Source organism: Muscardinus avellanarius, assembly GCF_963383645.1.
Source record: "Muscardinus avellanarius genome assembly, chromosome: 1".
In the NCBI taxonomy this organism is placed as follows: Eukaryota; Metazoa; Chordata; class Mammalia; order Rodentia; family Gliridae; genus Muscardinus; species Muscardinus avellanarius.
In genome coordinates, this window is record NC_137786.1 from 70,138,073 (window position 1) to 70,156,426 (window position 18,354).

General features: G+C 37.3%; 1 protein-coding gene across 4 annotated transcripts in view; it reads left to right on the forward strand.

Moving 5' to 3' along the window:
* Positions 1-18,354, forward strand: part of VCAN (versican) — a gene marked incomplete at both ends in the record, with an annotated part of 104,366 nt that overhangs the window by 21,445 nt on the left and 64,567 nt on the right. For 2 of the 4 annotated variants that reach the window (XM_080696291.1, XM_080696293.1), the window contains 2 exons: positions 5,327-5,620; positions 12,382-15,339. In XM_080696291.1, coding sequence (XP_080552417.1) covers positions 5,327-5,620; positions 12,382-15,339 — 3,252 coding nt within the window. The remainder of the gene's footprint in view (positions 1-5,326; positions 5,621-12,381; positions 15,340-18,354) is intronic. The other 2 variants (XM_080696292.1, XM_080696294.1) reach the window with 1 other exon arrangement.

Here is an 18,354-nt window from a genome sequence, read left to right on the forward strand (position 1 = left end):
AGTTTTGCTATTTAGCAATTAAAAGAGTTGAAAAAGAACAGGCATGGTGCACTTTCCAGGGAGTCTTATAGCAGCTAGTAGTCAAATTAATTTTCCTTTAATATTTCTAATGATGTTAATTCTCATGATTAAGTTTGAATTTAGTTTGTGGAATGGTATCAGATATTAAAGTTTCAATCAATAGTGTCTTTCAGTTATTTCAGAACATCTCTGGAAAGTTGTTATTTCAGAACATCCTGGTGTAACAGGAATAATTCAAAGTTAGAAGCATTTGACATGAAAATTTGGGAAGCTATAGCTTAAGAAACTGTATATATCTATGCCTACCTTATGAATGTATATATACATATATATAAAATCTTATATATAAATTAAGTTGGCATTCTATCCTAACTATACACTCTTTTGTATATACAAAATTTATTTATTGGCATTATTGCTCTCTTTAATTAGAAAAAATAAAATATTCTCCAGTGGGTTTCAAATCTCCGCTCTAGTTACACATTTGATAAAGATCCTATCCACGAGGCTACATTGATGTGGCCACTCCTAGAACTTAATAGTAGACTTCTTGTCAAATTATTAAAAAGATGCTTCTTTTCCAAGAGAGAAACTATCTAGTGTATCTAAAATTGCATTAAACTGTTCAGGTACAAGTGTCCATGAGTAGAGAAAGAACATAAGCTTGTCCTATGCTAATTAAATAGGCATTTTTTTCCTTATAGAAGGCTGCTTATCCTTCTTCTAACTCTAAATGTAGTACTGTGATAAAAACTTGGAATAAATTTGCATTCTTTGAATTAGAAGCTAAAAGCTGCCTGTATAATATCCTTAGGGTAGGAGTTCATGCAGCTGGACCAATTAGATCATGTTAAGAAAGAACAATTAAGCAAACATCCGAGTTGCTGGACTTGAAGTCTCATGTTTGCTGACATCGATGGAGTTAATTGTCTGCTTCCTTTGGTTTCGGCTTTGCCTTTGCCTCTAGACTTTAGATTTTATCTTTTGACCTATTCTAATGACCATTTATTTTTTGAACCATGCCTGGGTTTACATGACTGTTTCTGGCCCAGACTGAATTTCTAATTTTGTTCCATTGTTCTATAGTTTAGAACATCTAATGTGACTAGCTAATAATTCTTGGCTATGGATTGAAAGTAGATCAATAACAACATCGAGAATATTAACATCGTGACTTCTTTTCCCAGTATAGAGCGGACAACATGTTTTTCTGTGATGTATAGTATTGAAAGACTTGTTCCTGTAATTTATTATTGAAGAGAAGTTCCGCTGCTTTTCTTGGCTATACCCTAGCTTACTTTTCACAAAATGAGCTTCTTTTTAAGAAATGAATCTTTGTGAGTTTGGCAGGGTTTCCTTTTCTGCCCTACCCCCCTTCCTGCTCCCAGGATGCCTTTGACCCAACCCTGGGTCACATGCACTTGGCTTTGTGAGCTCCTGCCTTTATTCTGCCTGGTACCTGGTCTATGTACTCTGCTTCTATCTTGAACAGGTGTACCCAGAGGCTACTGGAATCGTAACCACTGAATTATGTGTGCTGTAAATCAGTTCAGAGCCCTCTTCTTGAATGAAACACAAGAGTAATATATTCAAGCAATGTTTTCCAAACCATTCCATGAAACAGATCTAGGGCCTTACTGTTTGGGAGTGATTTGTATAAAGGACAGAAGTTTGGATGGATAGCTTATCATTTTGGGTATAAATTGAGTGTTAATAGTAAGAATTTAAAGACACTCTTAGTTCTAAAGTGTACGGGCTTCACTTTAACATTAGGTTTTTGTTCTGTCTAAACAATGATGATTTATAAACGCTCAAATAATTAATTTTGGAGCAGGGTTAAAGTCAATATTTTTCTTTTCTTTTTCTCATTACTCTGAAGTAAAACCACAGCTATGCCACATATGATGACTGACCACACATGAATTCTTTCAATCCTCATCTTAAAGTGAACTCAACTGTTCCAATTAAACTCTTCTTTTTTCCACCTGAGTTACATGAAACCTAATGATGATGTCTTTTCCAATATATATATATTTTTTTATTTGCAGTATTTGAAAGTTTCAACCTATAAAAGAAAAGTAAAATAAATAGTCTTGGGATGAGAAAATTCAATCAAAGCAACAATATCATTATTCTATGGGTATTGAATAAATAAATGAAATTGTATCCTCAAAACAAGTGGATTAAATAATTAAAATTCTGATATAAGTTCAGATTTAATAAGAATTTCTGTATTAAAAATGATACAAGTAAACCTGTATTTATTTCACAGTAAGGAAATTCTCGTTCTAACCTGCCAGCAAGTGAAACTTTCTTTGCCTTATTATTCCGAACATAATTTTTTCAAATTTCAGGAAGCTGGGGTTGGGGATTTAGCTCCATGGCAGAGCCCTTGCCTGGCATGTGCAAAGCCCTGGGTTCGATCTTTGGCCTTTAGGAAAAAGAAAAGAAAAAGAAAAGAAAAAAGAAAATTAAAAACAAAACAAATGAGGAAGCCAGTTATCGTGCTATGGTTTCTCCTCCACAGCTCTTTGGTCTGGTTGTATTTGGAGCAGTTGACATCTCCCAACATCTTTTTGGAATAGCAGAGTTTTACTCAATGAGACTTGTTAGCCCCACTTTGGCTGGTTGACTACTCTCATTACTTAGGAGGAACAGCAGTTTTGACTTAAAGTAGAAGTTTCTAATAGGAAGGAAACTAAGAAACAAAACTGATGTTTCAGCTGTCAGGACAAGGGTTTGGTCTCTTTGGATGCAGAGTAGTGGCAAACTGCCCTTTATACACTTGCAACCTTTTCAGGCCAAGTGTCGTACTGAGGTGACGGGCAGCTCAGGGCAACGTCGTTTCTCCATCTCTTCTTTTCCATGTTGCTTGGAGCCAGGTTGGTCCACAGGTGAGTGGATGCCCATTCCAAGTAGCAGCTGTCCAAAGCAAGACAGTGGAGTTTACTTAACGTGCTCTTCAGGAAGAATGTAAGAAAGGCATCCTACTTCTTAACAAGAACATGAAATGTCCCTCACTTAACACATATGATTGAATACATACTATGCAACAGGTACTGCTGCCCTTAAGTTTTAAAATTTGTAAGGGTTGGGTGCCCTTATATATCTTATATGCTTATATATCTCATACTTGGGAGGCTGACACAAAAGGATTGCAGGTTTGAGGCCAGTGCCGTCTAAAAAAAGAAAATAAAATAGATTGGGGCTTAGCTCAGAAGTAGAATGTCTCTGGATTTAATTCCCAGTACTGCAAAAACACACGCAAAATTATTAAAGAATGAGACATTGCAAGAACAGAGAGGGAAACTTGTTTTTTTCATGTATTTTTGAATTTGGGATTACTGTCTTTTGCCAGAATAGATAATTAAAAAAAAAAAAAAAAAAACCTGACCTTACCGCTACACTTCTTATAGCTAAGGAGAAGGGATTTTTCTTTCTCTTCTTCAAATTGTTCTTATTAAAATTTGGTCTACTTTTCTTAGTAGTAATTTTAAATTTATAGTGAGAAAAACTGATATGTGTGCTTTGGCCATTTCCCCTGTGGCACACACACACATACATATACATATGTTTTTTTCATAAAGCTGTCACATGCTCAGAGTAATGGCACTGTTCAATTTACACAATTGCTCGTTGCTTGGCTTGTGTCCAGTGAACATCCAATCATGAGAGCTCTTTTTGTACCTGCTGTCTACTATATCGCAGAATCAGAAGACTGGCCACAGTGAGATGGAAACAGGGCCTGAGCTGCTACAGTAGTGGGCTATCAATATTTTAGATTCCTGTCTCAATCTCTCTTCCTCTTGTGCCTCCATCTTTGCTTAGGTGTTATTGAATTCTGCCTCTGTCTTTTAGCCACTTGTGCTCATATGTGACAAAGCATCCTTTAACTTCATTTGAATCTACTTGGGCAAATTGTTATTTTAGTTACCTAAGTAAAATTCTAATTTAACGAACTGAATTTTCCAGAATATTTTATTATAACATGTTAACTGATAATGAGTAAATGAACTCCAGCGAAGAACAAAGTAAAAGGCAGCCTTTCCTTGTCAATCAATCCGCAACTGTAAAAGTCTCCCAAATTGACTTAGTGGCCCTGTTAGCATTTAGGCTGTCTTTGTGAAAATTTTTTAAAAAGTGCCCCCTCTGGGTAGGAAGATTCCAAAAGTATCCTGCCTGGATAGAGCAAGTGTTCTGCGAAGCAAGTCTTCCTTCCTTCCCTTTGGTCTGGAGTGGGAGCTGATGCCAGCTGCCAAACACCTACCAGGCTGTGGCTCTGAGGGCTGCAGCCTGCAGAACTGTACTGGCAGCCCTAAGCCTGGTACAGTACTATATTCTGTATATTATCTATAATCCTTCCTGCCTTCAAACATTAGATTGGAGGTTTTTTCTTTTCTTTTCCTTTTTCTTGGTACTAAGGATCAAGCCCAAGGGTGTTCTGCTTCTTAATTATATCCCCAGTCACACTCCCACCCTTTTAAAGTTCCAGCCTCCCAAGTGCTGGGATTACATGTGTGTACCCCTGTACTTGGCTAGAGATTTTCTTATTTAGTTGCTTGGTTTAATGGGAGTTAACCTATGTTAATGGTTGTAGCATGTGAGAAGGGAGGTGTCATAAAATTACAATTTGATTTTAGGATAAGTGAGAAAGTAAGATAGCCTTGGTGGCAGCTCAATACGGCTCACTCCTTCTAGAATAAGATGTAGCCAAGAACAACACAGACTCTGGTAGTAAAAAGAAAACCCATTCCCTAGAACCTGATGAATAACTTGGAAAGATATGCCCCTTAAAGATTTTTTTGTAACTTTATTATTAAGTGAGTGCTTCTATGGCTTATGGAACACACACACACACACACACACACACTCACACACACACACACACCTACCCACACACACATACACACACACTGATATGTTGTTTTATTATTATATTAATAATAATTATAACAGCTAGGCACAATGGCACTTGCCTATAGTCTCAGTACTTGGGAATCTGAGACAGGAGGATCACAGGTTTGAGGAGAGTGCATGTGGTAATTTAGTGAGGACCTGTTTCAATATAAGAAAAATAAAGGGCTGGGTCTGTAGCTCAGTGGTCGGATACTCCTTGGTCCAATCTCCAGTGACAGTGACCCTCCCCGCACAAAATTATACCAATAATGAGAATTATATTTTCCATTTTACAGTATTGGAAGCTGCTGCCTTGCCATAAAAAAGTATCACACATCCCTCATTGATCAAATCAGGAAAGAAATGAATAGTGAAACTAAGGGCTTTCTTTTCCCTCTTCTTATTCCAGGTGATGTATTCCACATCACTGCTCCCAATAAATTCACATTTGAGGAGGCTGAAGAAGAGTGTGCGAACCAGGATGCCACCCTGGCGACGGTGGGGGAACTCCAGGCAGCTTGGAGGAACGGCTTTGACCAGTGCGATTACGGGTGGCTCTCAGATGCCAGCGTGCGCCACCCTGTGACTGTGGCCAGGGCCCAGTGTGGAGGTGGTCTACTTGGGGTGAGAACCCTGTATCGTTTTGAGAACCAGACAGGCTTCCCTCCCCCTGATAGCAGATTTGATGCCTACTGCTTTAAACGTAAGTGTTTGATATCTTTTTAAAATTTACAGATTAAAAAAAAATACGTCAAAGGCATGTACTGATGTTCAGCTAGATATTGGGATGGATTCCATGTCTTGCAGTTTGTGCACAGAATAGAGACAGTTCAGTGACTTTCAAAAGCAAAAACATTAAATACAGAAATATGGTTAAAACAACAAAGTTTGACAAGTGGATTTTTAGAAGGGTTGTTGAAATGTCAGGTTAAGATCTTAACTATGCCCTGTTGTGCCAGAGTCACAGAACATATTTCTAAGCAGTTATTTTATTTAACTGCAGCCCTTAAATGTAATTTTATTCTTGATGCTATAATGTTCAGGCCAATAGTGGCCGAGTTAAATCATTGAATTATGTTTATTTTGTCTTTATTTGCTATTATCCTTTTTGTGAAATGACTGATAATTTAAATTTCAGTGATGGCAGGTGAGTACTTGGAGCTGACATGGATAAGCATACTATTCAATTCCCACTTAAAAATGAACAACGATGTCAGTAAAGATTTGCATATGTCTAATTTTATTTCAAGTAATGAAGTATGTGTTTTCAATGATTAATTCTTTGTATAATTAATTGATGTATTTTCTCTTTGTAACAAGTAACATAAGCAGGTTATCTTCAGTTAGTTTTACTACTTCAACCTACTTTTAAGTAATATCTTTTACATTCATGATATAATGACTTGATTTTTCAAATGTCTTTAAATTATTGTTAGCAATATTAGTCACATAACATAGTATCATGATTGTAGAATACTCAATTAAGTCACCAAGTATTCTGGAGTCTTCTTGTAATATTTACCATAGGGTTTATATTGTACCAGTTAAACTACAAATACCCAGTTTTTTTATGATCTTGGTGTGTCCAACAGAGTCATATTAAACTGAAATATCATAAACATTTTTTACTAAGCTCCCAACATATCTTGTTATAGCAATATGTAACTACAATGAGTAGAATGTATACTAGCATATTACATAATTAGTTTATCATGTGAAATACATGGGTGTTTTCATTCAGGAAAAAGAGACAGCTATGATGTTTAAGTAGCCAGTGGAAGAGTTGTTAGTACCATACAAAGATTTTATTTCACTTTTGTCTCCCAGCTAAGATGCCTCTGTTTGCATCTCTTCCCTGAGACTCAACTTTCTAAATGTTACAGCTGTGTGCCACATATTACCTTTATGCCAGTTGGTTGATTCACAAAAGAGACTGGAGAAAACAGGAGCTTTTGTTCTCTGGTCCTGAAAAAACACAAAAAGACTTTCCTGATGGTCTTCAGGAAAACAATAACAATAGCCAAAACCTCACCCTAAAAGTAGACAGGTATCCCTTCCTTTAAGCCATGTTCTCACAACAGTGATTTTGAGGTAAATGTGACTGAAGTGGTGAGGGATGTCAGATGGACATGTGGGTGGGGCGGGGTGGAGAGGCCAGCTCAGGGGAGGTGCACAACATCTCTCTGGCTGCCTAACTTAACTTCTCCTGTGCTTTGTAAAACTGAGACTAGAAAACTTTTAAGCACTTTTCCCCCTGAGAGTAAAATTGAAATCAAAGCCTATCTCTTGCCTCAAAGAGTAATAAAGAATTCATCTGGATGTGTTTTAAATTATTTATTTAAATGAAAATTCATATAAATATATAAAATAATGAAGTACTTAGATTTAAATAGATTAATCACCTACCAAAATCTATATAAAATGCAAAAATACTTATTTTAATATCTCTAATTCTTTTAAATATATAGAAATTAAGAATAGAATGGATTTACTTTGGTTTTCCTCCTAAGATGGTGTTCATTTCATCCCTCCCTAAAACCTTATCACATTCAGAATTCATTCAGCACATTAGAGGTTAAGAAAGTTTAGCTATAACATGAAGACCTTCCTTAACCTAGACACAGTGACAGTGTCTTCTCCAAATTTGCAAAGATCTTTGAGTACACAATCTTAGAGACTTTGAAAAACATTCTCAAAATGACTTATGTCCAGTTTTCCCACATAGTTCAGGAATGACTAAATTCTATAGGGTAAAGTTTATCAGAGTTGTGGCTTTGGCTTTTGTTTCCATAGTGATTTCAGTGAGATACAGAAGGCTGGGTTAGTAGAAAAACTTAGAAATATCACTGTAGTTTTCTCATTTGCTTTCATCAAATATAAAAAGTATTTTAAGTCACTTGGTGAATAAACATTCTATTACTAGCTATAATCCCCTTTTCCATATAAAGTCACTGTAAATGTAAGTACGTTTACAATAAGTAAGTCACTTTACATGTAAATGTAAAGTACACTTACAATCACTGATCATAAATATAGTTAGAATCTAGTCTGGTCAAATAGATTTGAAAAGCAGGTGAACCAGATGCCTGTGAAATAAAGGTTTTTCTGTCTCTTTTCCCTTGATTAAAGTAAATTGTTCACTTTTAATTTTTCTTTGTCCTCAGAATTATGGAAGTTCTGTGAAAGTTAGAAAGTAATATAGGGCTTTGACAGTTTGCTCCTTATATCCCCAATTTTAAATAAAACCATTCTGTTTTTTTTTTTTTTTTGTGGTACTGGGGTTCCTCCGGGCTACACTCCCAGACCTATTTTATATTTTTGAAACAGGGTCTCTTACTCCAGCGCGGCTGGCTTTGAACCTGCACGATCCTCCTGTCTCTGTCTCCCAAGCACGGGGATTACAAGTGTGCGCCACCATGCCCGGCTCAAAACCATTCTTAACTCATGATATTCCGTACATGTTATTAATGTCCCAGGAGAGGGAGAAGAAAGGTTTCCTAGAAAACATTCTCAAGTATTTCTAATTGTTTAAGAGTTTAAATATTAGAGTTTGAACATATTTTTACATTTTAAGTTGCAGATCAATATTTATTATTTATTTATTTATTATTTATTTATTTATTATTTATTTATTTATTTATTTGGTGGTACTGGGTTCCTGGAAGCCCTTCTACCCTTGGGCTACACTCCCAGACCTATTTTATATTTTTTTATTTGGAAACAGGGTCTCTTAAGCTAACACGGCTGGCTTTGAACCTGTGCGATCCTCCTGTCTCTGCCTCCCAAGTATGGGGATTACACGCGTGCGCCACCACGCCCGGCGGAGATCAATATTTAAATAAGTTATTTCTATTGATCCAAATTTTAATTGTCCTTTATCATCTTCTCTAACTGAAACAATTTTTTTGTTTTGAACTTTTAATTTTGAAACCTCTAATCATATCTTGCCTCAGATATTAACTGTTTTTCACATCCCTCTATTTGATTAAGTTTAGGACTGAAAATAGTGGTCAGAGGAGGCTAAATTAGTTTCTGCTATTTTATATGCTATCTTATATATTTGTTCACATTTAAAATTGGCCCTTCTAAACTATGGTCATTTGGTATCTTCTTTTGGGCAGTATATCATAATCTTAAAACAAAGTAATCTTTCCCTAATTTGTATTTAAAAATATCTCCTTTCCTGCTGCTGGGTGTGGTGGCACATGTTTGTAATTCTAGTACTTGGGAGACTGAGACAGGAGGATCGCAGGTTTGTGGCCAGCCTCAGCTGCTTAGTGAGGCCCTCTGCAACTTAGTGAGACCCTGGTTCAAAATAAAGAATAAAAAATAGGGCTGGGGATATAGCTCAGAAGTAGAACACCCCTGGGGTTCAATCCCTGGTACTATACACACACACACACACACACACACACACACACACACACACACACATCAATTAGTATTTGATCACTCATAAAACTTTTAAAAGTTGTTCAAATTCTAATCCTATTGTTTCAATTTTGACACTTTCCTCAATTGTAAACCCAGAGCCAGCCTACTAAATATCCACTTTATTTGTGAATTCTTCTCATGTTTACACTTATTTCTGTATATGAAATTTAATATAGAAGAACCGGTTAAAATCAATCATTTCTTCATAACTTGGACAGTATGGGGTAAGAGTTAAACTGACGATCATGCTCCTAATAGGAGTTTTATATTTTATTAGGAAAACCTGCCTCATGCCTCACAACAGAAGCACAAAGAAGATAGTCCATAGGACATAAAATACCATAAGTACAGTGATGTAAAACATCTGTGTGTTAGACAGCTGCAAAGGTTGGAAGGGAACTTTTGTGGGAAGAGAATTATGCTGAATTTTGTTGGCTTCCTCAGTAATAAAACCGAAGGAACACTGGTAGTTTTCCAAGATCCAAATGTGTCCATGTGAATGGACCTTCTGGAAGGACACTTTCAGACTAATCTGGAGTTGTGTTTTCATCTTTATGATAGTCATCAGTAATACAAGTAATATTCTTAAGATATCTCTTTGTAGGTATTTGTGCTTTTTAAAACTTTTTTCCTTTTTTGGGATGGCTGCAACAAATGGCAGAGATGATCAGATACACTGAGCTGTGATGGAAATCAGCTGTTAAGTTGACAAAAAAGCCACCCAACCCCAAAAGGAAGTCTGAGGTTTTCCATTCCAAGTTGTACAATTAATTAACTTAATTGTAAGCAGACGTTTTAAAACATGCTTCTAAAATTATAAAAAATCTTTTTTGCTGAAAACAAAGTCATGTAAATCCTGGTTTAGTAAGGCAGATTCCCTAAGAAGTATCACTATCACTTGACTATGCAAGACCATTTCAGGATGGCAATAGCAATAATTGACAATGACATATGTTTATTTAATTTTTAAAAATCTGAGTCCATTTTAAAAATGCTATAAAAATATTTTCATAGCATTTTAGAGAGTTGCTAGCACAGGGCCTGGGTTGGAACATAAGAAGATCTGATTCATAGGCCTTTTGTTTGGCCCTAATGTAATAACACCTTCTTTTAAGTTAATTTCATCAGCCATGAAAATACGCAGAAAAAAAATTTGTTGTTATTAATAATAACATGATTAGATTTTCTCTCATATGCAGTTTTTTAAAAAAGTTTAGATTATGTTTCCATGGGAACTTTCTCTGTACCTATATTTTACTATTTCCCCAAAGAATGCAGTTATAAGACAAATATGATATTTGGCAGTTAAATGAGGTAACGGTTATGGAATTTCAGAGGAGAGAGAATTGAATTAAAAGAAAAATAGTCAACCACGTTTTGGATCTTTAAGTTGTTCATGTCAATCAAAGCAGACCAGTGCTTTTTTTAGGAAATGAAGGCAAAAAGAGCGCTTTTCTTTAAAAAGGGAAGAAAGGGTTGTTTAAAACGATTTGAAGACTCCAGTTCCTTTTTTTCATTTTATTTTATTTAGCTTTGTCTTAATATAAAAGATAAATAGTGACAGGATTAGCATTTAAATGTAATGTAAATGGCCACCAAGTTCATGTTATACAATTGCTGAATCTTAATGATCTGGGGAATGGCAACAGCAATGTGGCCAGGTGAAAAAGAAAGCCTATTAATGCACTGTTCTGATTTACAATAAAATCACATCATTTTAGAACTAAGGTTTGAAAGAGCAGATGGTCCCAAAAAGTACCTAGTTTTGTTTTCAAGGGTTCTTATTTGGGGATTATTGAAAGGAAGGCGCAGATATTACAGATTCTACAGGTATTACAACTGTTATCAGCAAGGACAGGCATCATCCAGACAAGGAGCTTTAAGTCACACAGGATGTAGCATCCAGATAATAGGTTTCCTCAGAATAGTTTCTTCTGAGTTCAGTAGCAACTACTTTTTTACTTAAAAAATACTGATAAAAAAAAATACTTTTAATGTGCCCGACTGCTGTACTTGCCCTGTGTTGAGAAAGAATTTTGTTTACACATTTTTTTTTTTTTTTGGTTCACAACTTAAGCATCGTTAAATGGGCCAGCCCTTCTCCAGGAACCTGGTGGCATTATAATGTAGCATTTCACAAGGACAGGTTATTTCCTATTGTCTGAGCCCACGTGTACTGATGCTCAGGATTGTTCTAGCAATTTGTAATTACAGACATAAAATACATCATGTGGGCACTTCACTTCCTGTACGCCTGTGTTTCATGCTAAAGTAAGCCTGGAACCACGACCCTGAAGAGGCACAAACAGCCTATAGAATATAGAACACAATGCAGAACGACCACAGATGCCAGCCAGCCTCTGCCAGACACATTTGGTAATTTATTAGAAACAAGTCTACAGAGTTGAAAGGAAGATGGAGAGAAATGTCTGGCACCTGGAATCAAGTGGAGAGTGTTTTTAAAAAGTTTAATATCCTGTTTTTATGAAAGGCTCCACATTATGGACAACGTAATGGTTTGTAACTCGGCTACATTTGATGTGGCTTTTTTGTTGTTTTGCAGCCTGAGACACTCCCTTTCCCCTGAGACACAGTGCAGTTGTGAAGGAGGGAGTGTGTGGTGAAATGGTGGGGGTCAGTAGCCTTCAGGATAGGAGCGCCACATTCTCCCTCAAGGCGTCAGAGTGCCGCTGCATCTCATAACAAGAGAACGTTATATCCATTGTAGCCAAACTTTGCACTTATACTTTTGTCTTCTTATCTTAAAATTACATAATATTCATTTTGCTCTGTTGAGAGCAGTCATTTACACCTATGGGTAAAAGCAGTTACCCTTACAATATAAAACAATTTACCAATTTGTGGTGACTAGGTATTTCATGATCTGTCTTGGGGTTAATTAGTAGACTCCTTTCCATCGCAAAATACTTTTGATTCACCCCAAAATACATGGCAGCACTTAACAAACACTGGGCATACAGCTTTGTATTAGTGACTTGTCTAATCAACTCTTTGAAATTATTTTTCTAGCTAAACAGAATATAACAGAGGCTACAACCATCGAATTGAATATCCTCGCAGAAACTGCATCACCCAGTTTATCCAAAGAGCCACAAATGGTACTCGACAGAACTACAGCAATCATCCCTGTAGTCACCAGCTTACCTATCATTACAAAAACGTTCCCTCCTGTAGGAAATATAGTCAATTTTGAACAGAAAGCCACCATCCAGCCTCAGGTTATCACAGAAAGATTAGCCACTGTATCACAAATGCCCACAGGAAGTACCCAGAAGCCACGGGATATGGATTACTACTCTCCTTCTGCCTCAGGACCACTTAGAAAGCCAGACATACCTGATATTAAGGAAAAAGTACTCCAGAGTACCACTGTCGTCTCCCAGCATGGCCCAGATGCATGGGATGGTGTCATGGAAGACACACAGAGCCCAGAATCAGTTACACAGATCGAACAAATAGAAGTGGGTCCCTTAGTAACATCAATGGCAATCTCGAAGCACTCACCTTCCTGGGAATTGTCTGTAACCAAAGCACCATTTGTATCCACAGAAAAGACCCTGGAATCCAAAACTAAAGAGAAAACAGTAAGTGGCCTTTCTGAGGCAGTGAGTACAAGTCGCTATGGAGTCACTTCGGGAGAAGATGAGAATGAAGACAGAACACTTACAGTCAGATCTGGCCAGAGCACCTCGGTTTTTAGCCAAATACCTGAAGTCATTACAGTATCAAAGACTTGGGAAGACACTACACCCTCTCAGGTAGAGGACTTAGAATCCATCTCAGCATCCACAACCGTTTCACCTGTAACTATGCCTGATAATGATGGGTCATCCCTGGACAGCGAGGAAGAGAAACAAACTAATGGTAGGATAACTGAAGATATCTTTAGTCAGTCTCTGTCTACTACACCTTTCCCATCACAGCATTTCACAAATGTAGAATTGTTTCCTTATTCTGGTGATAAAATATCAGCAGAGGGAATATCCACGATTATTTATCCCTTGCCACAAACACAAGTGACACTAGGCAGAAAAAGAACAGAAACACCAAGACCAGAGATAAGAACAGATCCTTTTACAGATGCTGGAATACCGGAAACGATCACCAAAGAGCCATTGACAGAGAAAACAGAAGAAGAAGACTTCTCTGGAATGAAGCTCTCTACATCTCCCTTTGAGCAAACTCATTTTACACAGTCTTCTGTGAAAACAACAGAATCTCTGGATTTCCCAGCATTGACAACAGTGAAGTTCAGTGTGAAGCCAACCGAAGTGAGAGGTGTTGAGGAAGATACTACAGGTGCTCTGGTTAAATTAGAAACAGATGGCTATCAAACTACCGAGTATGGTGAAGATACCACAGCGGTGCCTTTGACCCGTAGCACTTTAAAGGTGGAGGTGGTCACTGTATCAAAATGGTCAGGGGATGAAGATAACGCAACATCAAAGCCTTTAGAGTTCACAGAGCACTTGAGTACCCCCAAGTTGCCCCCTGTCTTACTCACCACAATGGGAGCAAATGGAAAGGATGAAGAGATCCCAAGTTTCACTAAAGATGGAGGAGATGAATTTACTCTCATTCCAGACAGTACTCAGAAGCCATTAGAAAAGTTTACAGATCATGGGAAATTCACAGTTGAATTTCAGCCAACATCAATTGGCATTGCAGAAAAGTCAACTCTGAGCTCTTCTACATCTATAGAAAGAGTCCCATATATCACAAGCACAGAAGACCAAGTGGTTTATGCCACAGTGGAAGGAAGTACACTGGGTGAAGAAGAAGAGGTAGACATCGCTAAGTCAGGATACACTCTCCCCACATCTACACGTACTTCAGATGTAGGAGGACTGACGTTTGTTAATTACAGTAGCACCCAGGAGCCTACTACTTATGTAGATACTTCCCATACCATTCCTCTTTCTGTAATTCCCAAGACAGAAGGGGGAGGGATAGGACCTTCTGTGTTGTCAGAAGGTGAAGTTTTGGGTGAACCCCCTCAAGACATACATGTCATTGAACAAACTCACCTGGAAACAACCATGTCTCCTGACATGTTGAGAACAACCACAGAAATCACACAGGGAACAACTCAGGAAGAATTTGCTTGGGCTGAACCCACGGCAGGGAAGCCAGTTCCTGCTCTCAGTTCCACAGTGGGCACCACCCAGGATGAAGAAGAGGGTGAAGGCTCAGCGTTTACAGTCTCTGGAGACACATTGTTGACAGGTTTTGAGAGAGTTCCAATTTTAGAAACAACTCCAATAGGAAAAATTGATCATGGTGTATCTTATCCACCTGGTGCTGTAACAGAGCACAAAGAGGAAACAGATGAAATGGTAACACTGGTACCAAGCATCAGTCCAAAAGTATTTTTAAGTCCAGAGCCTGAAGAAAAATACGAAGCAGAAGGTAGTAGTCCAACAGAATTTACGTCACCTTTGAGTCCTCTGAGCACCAGGGATACTCAGCTTACAGAGGAAACCACTACTGAGAAAAGAGAGAAAACATCCCTAGATTATATTGATTTAGGCTCAGGATTATTTGAAAAGCCCAAAGCCACAGAGCTCACAGATTTTTCAACAATTCAGCCAACAGTTCCAAGTGATGTCACTGTGGCCTTCAGTCCAGGGGACCAACTTCACACGACTTCTGCATCTACTGAAAAACCACCTCCGGTTGACAGTGAGAAAACAACGCACACTGTGGTACTCAATGGCGAATTAACATCTCCTGTTTCCCCAACTACCCTCGTTGATGTCATCGCTAAGGAAACAGAAACTGGTATCGACAGTGAGTTTTTTACAATGACTTCAAGTACTGCTACTCAGCCAACAAGACTGCCCACGGTGCAAGGCACAAAGGCCTCCCGACCACCTCAGGCATTTTCAACTCCTCAACCCCCGGAGGGCACAAAATTCCACCCTGACATAAATGTTTATATTATTGAGGTCAGAGAAAACAAGACAGGTAAGTCTTTGCTTTCTAGACATACCTTTCAAGGCAATCAGCATTTTATCTTGAAAGTTACTTTTGGGAAAAAAAAATCAACATTCCAAATGCTGCCATTAGAAGATAACTGGAGTGTGAAAAAATAAAGTGTGTTAGCTTCATGTATTTGTACAAGAATTGGAAGAATATGTTAAACAATTTGGAAGAATGTTAGATACGATTTTGTTTAAAAGTCATGAGAAACCCGCTTTGCCATCTAATATCACCAAACCATCACTGTTACCTCACCTCAGAACATGCAGAACCAAGTGTTTTAATTTCAGTGTCTTTCCATACATTACTACTCAAGTGTAGCACTAGACTGTGTTAACATTCCATTGGTCTGTAACTATTAACCTTTAGTACTCACAACCTGGACAGCTTAAACAATTTTGCATATCTCCAGGGCTGACAGAAAGACGTCTAAAGGTTTGCTTTGTTTTTTTCTCGCCCATGATTTTGCAGGTTTATTAAATAACCTGAGTGAGTAATAGATCCATATTTTCAACGTTATCTTCATTCAGATTCAATGTATTTTTAACCTATTGTTGTTGAATGTCTTAATGTGTGTGCGTTAACTATTTGGAACAAATCCAATGTGGATCCCTTCTAGACAGAGCTCTAATTCATTGTATCGGATACAATCTCAGAATGTGGAGATGGAAGTGTTGCTCTTGTTTCCTCAAAGCCAGGTTGTAATATTATTGATATAATGATATAATTGTTTTGTCTCTAGGAACTTTTGCAATGCCTTCTATATTATTCCACTGTGATATTTTAGCTCTCTGGCAGAATTTTATATATGCTGTCTCTTTACATTGATCAATACTTGGAACAGTCATCATCAAACATGACTTATCCTTGTGTTAAGGTGAGATCACACCATTTTTTAGGTTCTGTAAAGTGAGTGAGAATACATAACCCATATAGTTCAACAGATCTAGTCTGTCTCCTTGTAATTGAGAAGTTAATATCACTGACTTAAGTCAGTTATTTTGTCCTAATTTTAATGTAAGAGTGAAATGAATGCACATTGGTTTTTCGTTGACTTGGCTCTGAGAAGGAAGGCTGGAAAGATTGTTGTTAGCAGGGTTTCGTACTGTAATACTGTAATACACTACTGCACGTGGCATTTTCTGGACCCATGCTGTCATCGTTAGCTTGTTCAGGAGCGCACCTGTTGGAATCAAACAGGCAGCTCTATTGTAAAGTCAGCTGGGTTTCACTATTGTAGGTGGAAACTTCATGGTTTCTGTATGTTTCCTCTGTTCAAAATTTTCTCACTGTAATAGCATGTGTGTGAGAGTGATTCCCCTAGAGATTAAAGTTGATCTCCACTTCCTGGAACAGTTTAAAGAGGCCAGAATTGGCACATGATTTTCTTGCTAATGGTGGTATTTATTGGAAACCCTGTTTCCTGTCTTCTGCATTCCTTTTTCGACTCTCAGAACTGGTATAGAAAAAGAAGAGCTATCAAGAAGTGGCAATGAGGTTTTCTGTTAGTAGAATTAGAAAAAAGGGACAGAAAGATACAAAAGGTAGGAGTGGGTGGGAGAAGCAAGAAGTAAATTACTACTGACATTTAATTTGAGATATTTAAAATCTTGAAACAGGGTTTCTATACTTTGTTCAGGCTGGCCTTGAACTTGTGATTTTCCTGCCTCAGCCTCTTGAGTAGCTGACCAGAGTGTCCTGCTGAATTTGAAAATTTGGGAAGTACTTGAACATCTAATTATTGAGAGACTTTTATCAATTGATTTACTCCTTTATGTAGGTATTGAGTTGAATTGAATAATACAAAATACAGTAAAAATGTTCTTTATCTAACAATTCTTCTCAGTGGGAAATTATTAATTAAAGTAAGGATGATCAAATTAAGAAATGGGAAAAAAATAAAACTCCATCTCTCTAGAAGAGTTGATGGTCATCAGAAAAGCAAAGAAACAAAACAAAACCAAGTTTATAAGTGGCTACTCAAACTGGAAGATGTGAGTACCCTTTGTGAAACAACTTATACAAAGGTGTGTATTTATATGTGAGCTGTGGACTCTCCACATCAGTCAGATGTGGGAGACAAGAGTAGGCATTTCCTCCTCTTTCTCTCTCTTCTAAAACATGGGATCATGTTCCACCTTCAAACTAATTTTGTTTTGTTTGGGGAACTGGTCAAGAAACTTTGGAATACATTACTACTTTCAAGAGGCCGGTTTTGTGTGTGTGTGTGTGTGTGTGTGTGTGTGTGTGTGTGTGTGTATAATGTATTTGTGGAGTTAGCTATCTTCTATATGTCATCTCTATTTCATCTATTCTATATCTGCCATTTTTATGGCTAACAGTATTACTCACTCAGACCCAACTGGTCACTTTTACTAATTTTGTTTTTCTATGAGAAATTCAATTTTCCAACATTTTAAACTTTGGCAAAAAAACCTTTAAGGTAGATGTTCAATTAATGAGTTCTAAGGCAGGTGCAAATATTAATAAGGGAAAGTACATAGATGTCTGAAAAACTAATCATTTTATTTATCAGGGCATGTTTTTCCAGACTGGAAAATCCTTGGTGCATGTGTGAACTGTGAATGTGTATAAATCCATTCACCTGAATAGAATTGACCTTTACATATACCATGGATCTAAGTAAGCAAAAATACCACCCATGCTACACTAAACCAAGGCATTAGTAATTTTTCGCTGCACTCAGCAGTCATAAATCTTGATTTCTTTTTTTTTTTTAATACTATGAAACAAACATGCTACTCAGGACATGCTTATGTTATATTTGTGCAAATGGATCTTAATAGCAACTTAGGGTGCTATTGCTGGAGGGCAACTGTAGTTAGCAGTTAAAAAAATCTTAAGGAACTTTTCAGCTCATAAAAGTTTTATGAGCTGAAAAACGCTATGGGGTGTGTTTAACAGTGGTTCAGGGGGCACTGAAAACTTGACTCCTGTCTATTTCAGGAGTAATTTGCACACCTGCATTTTTAAAAATTA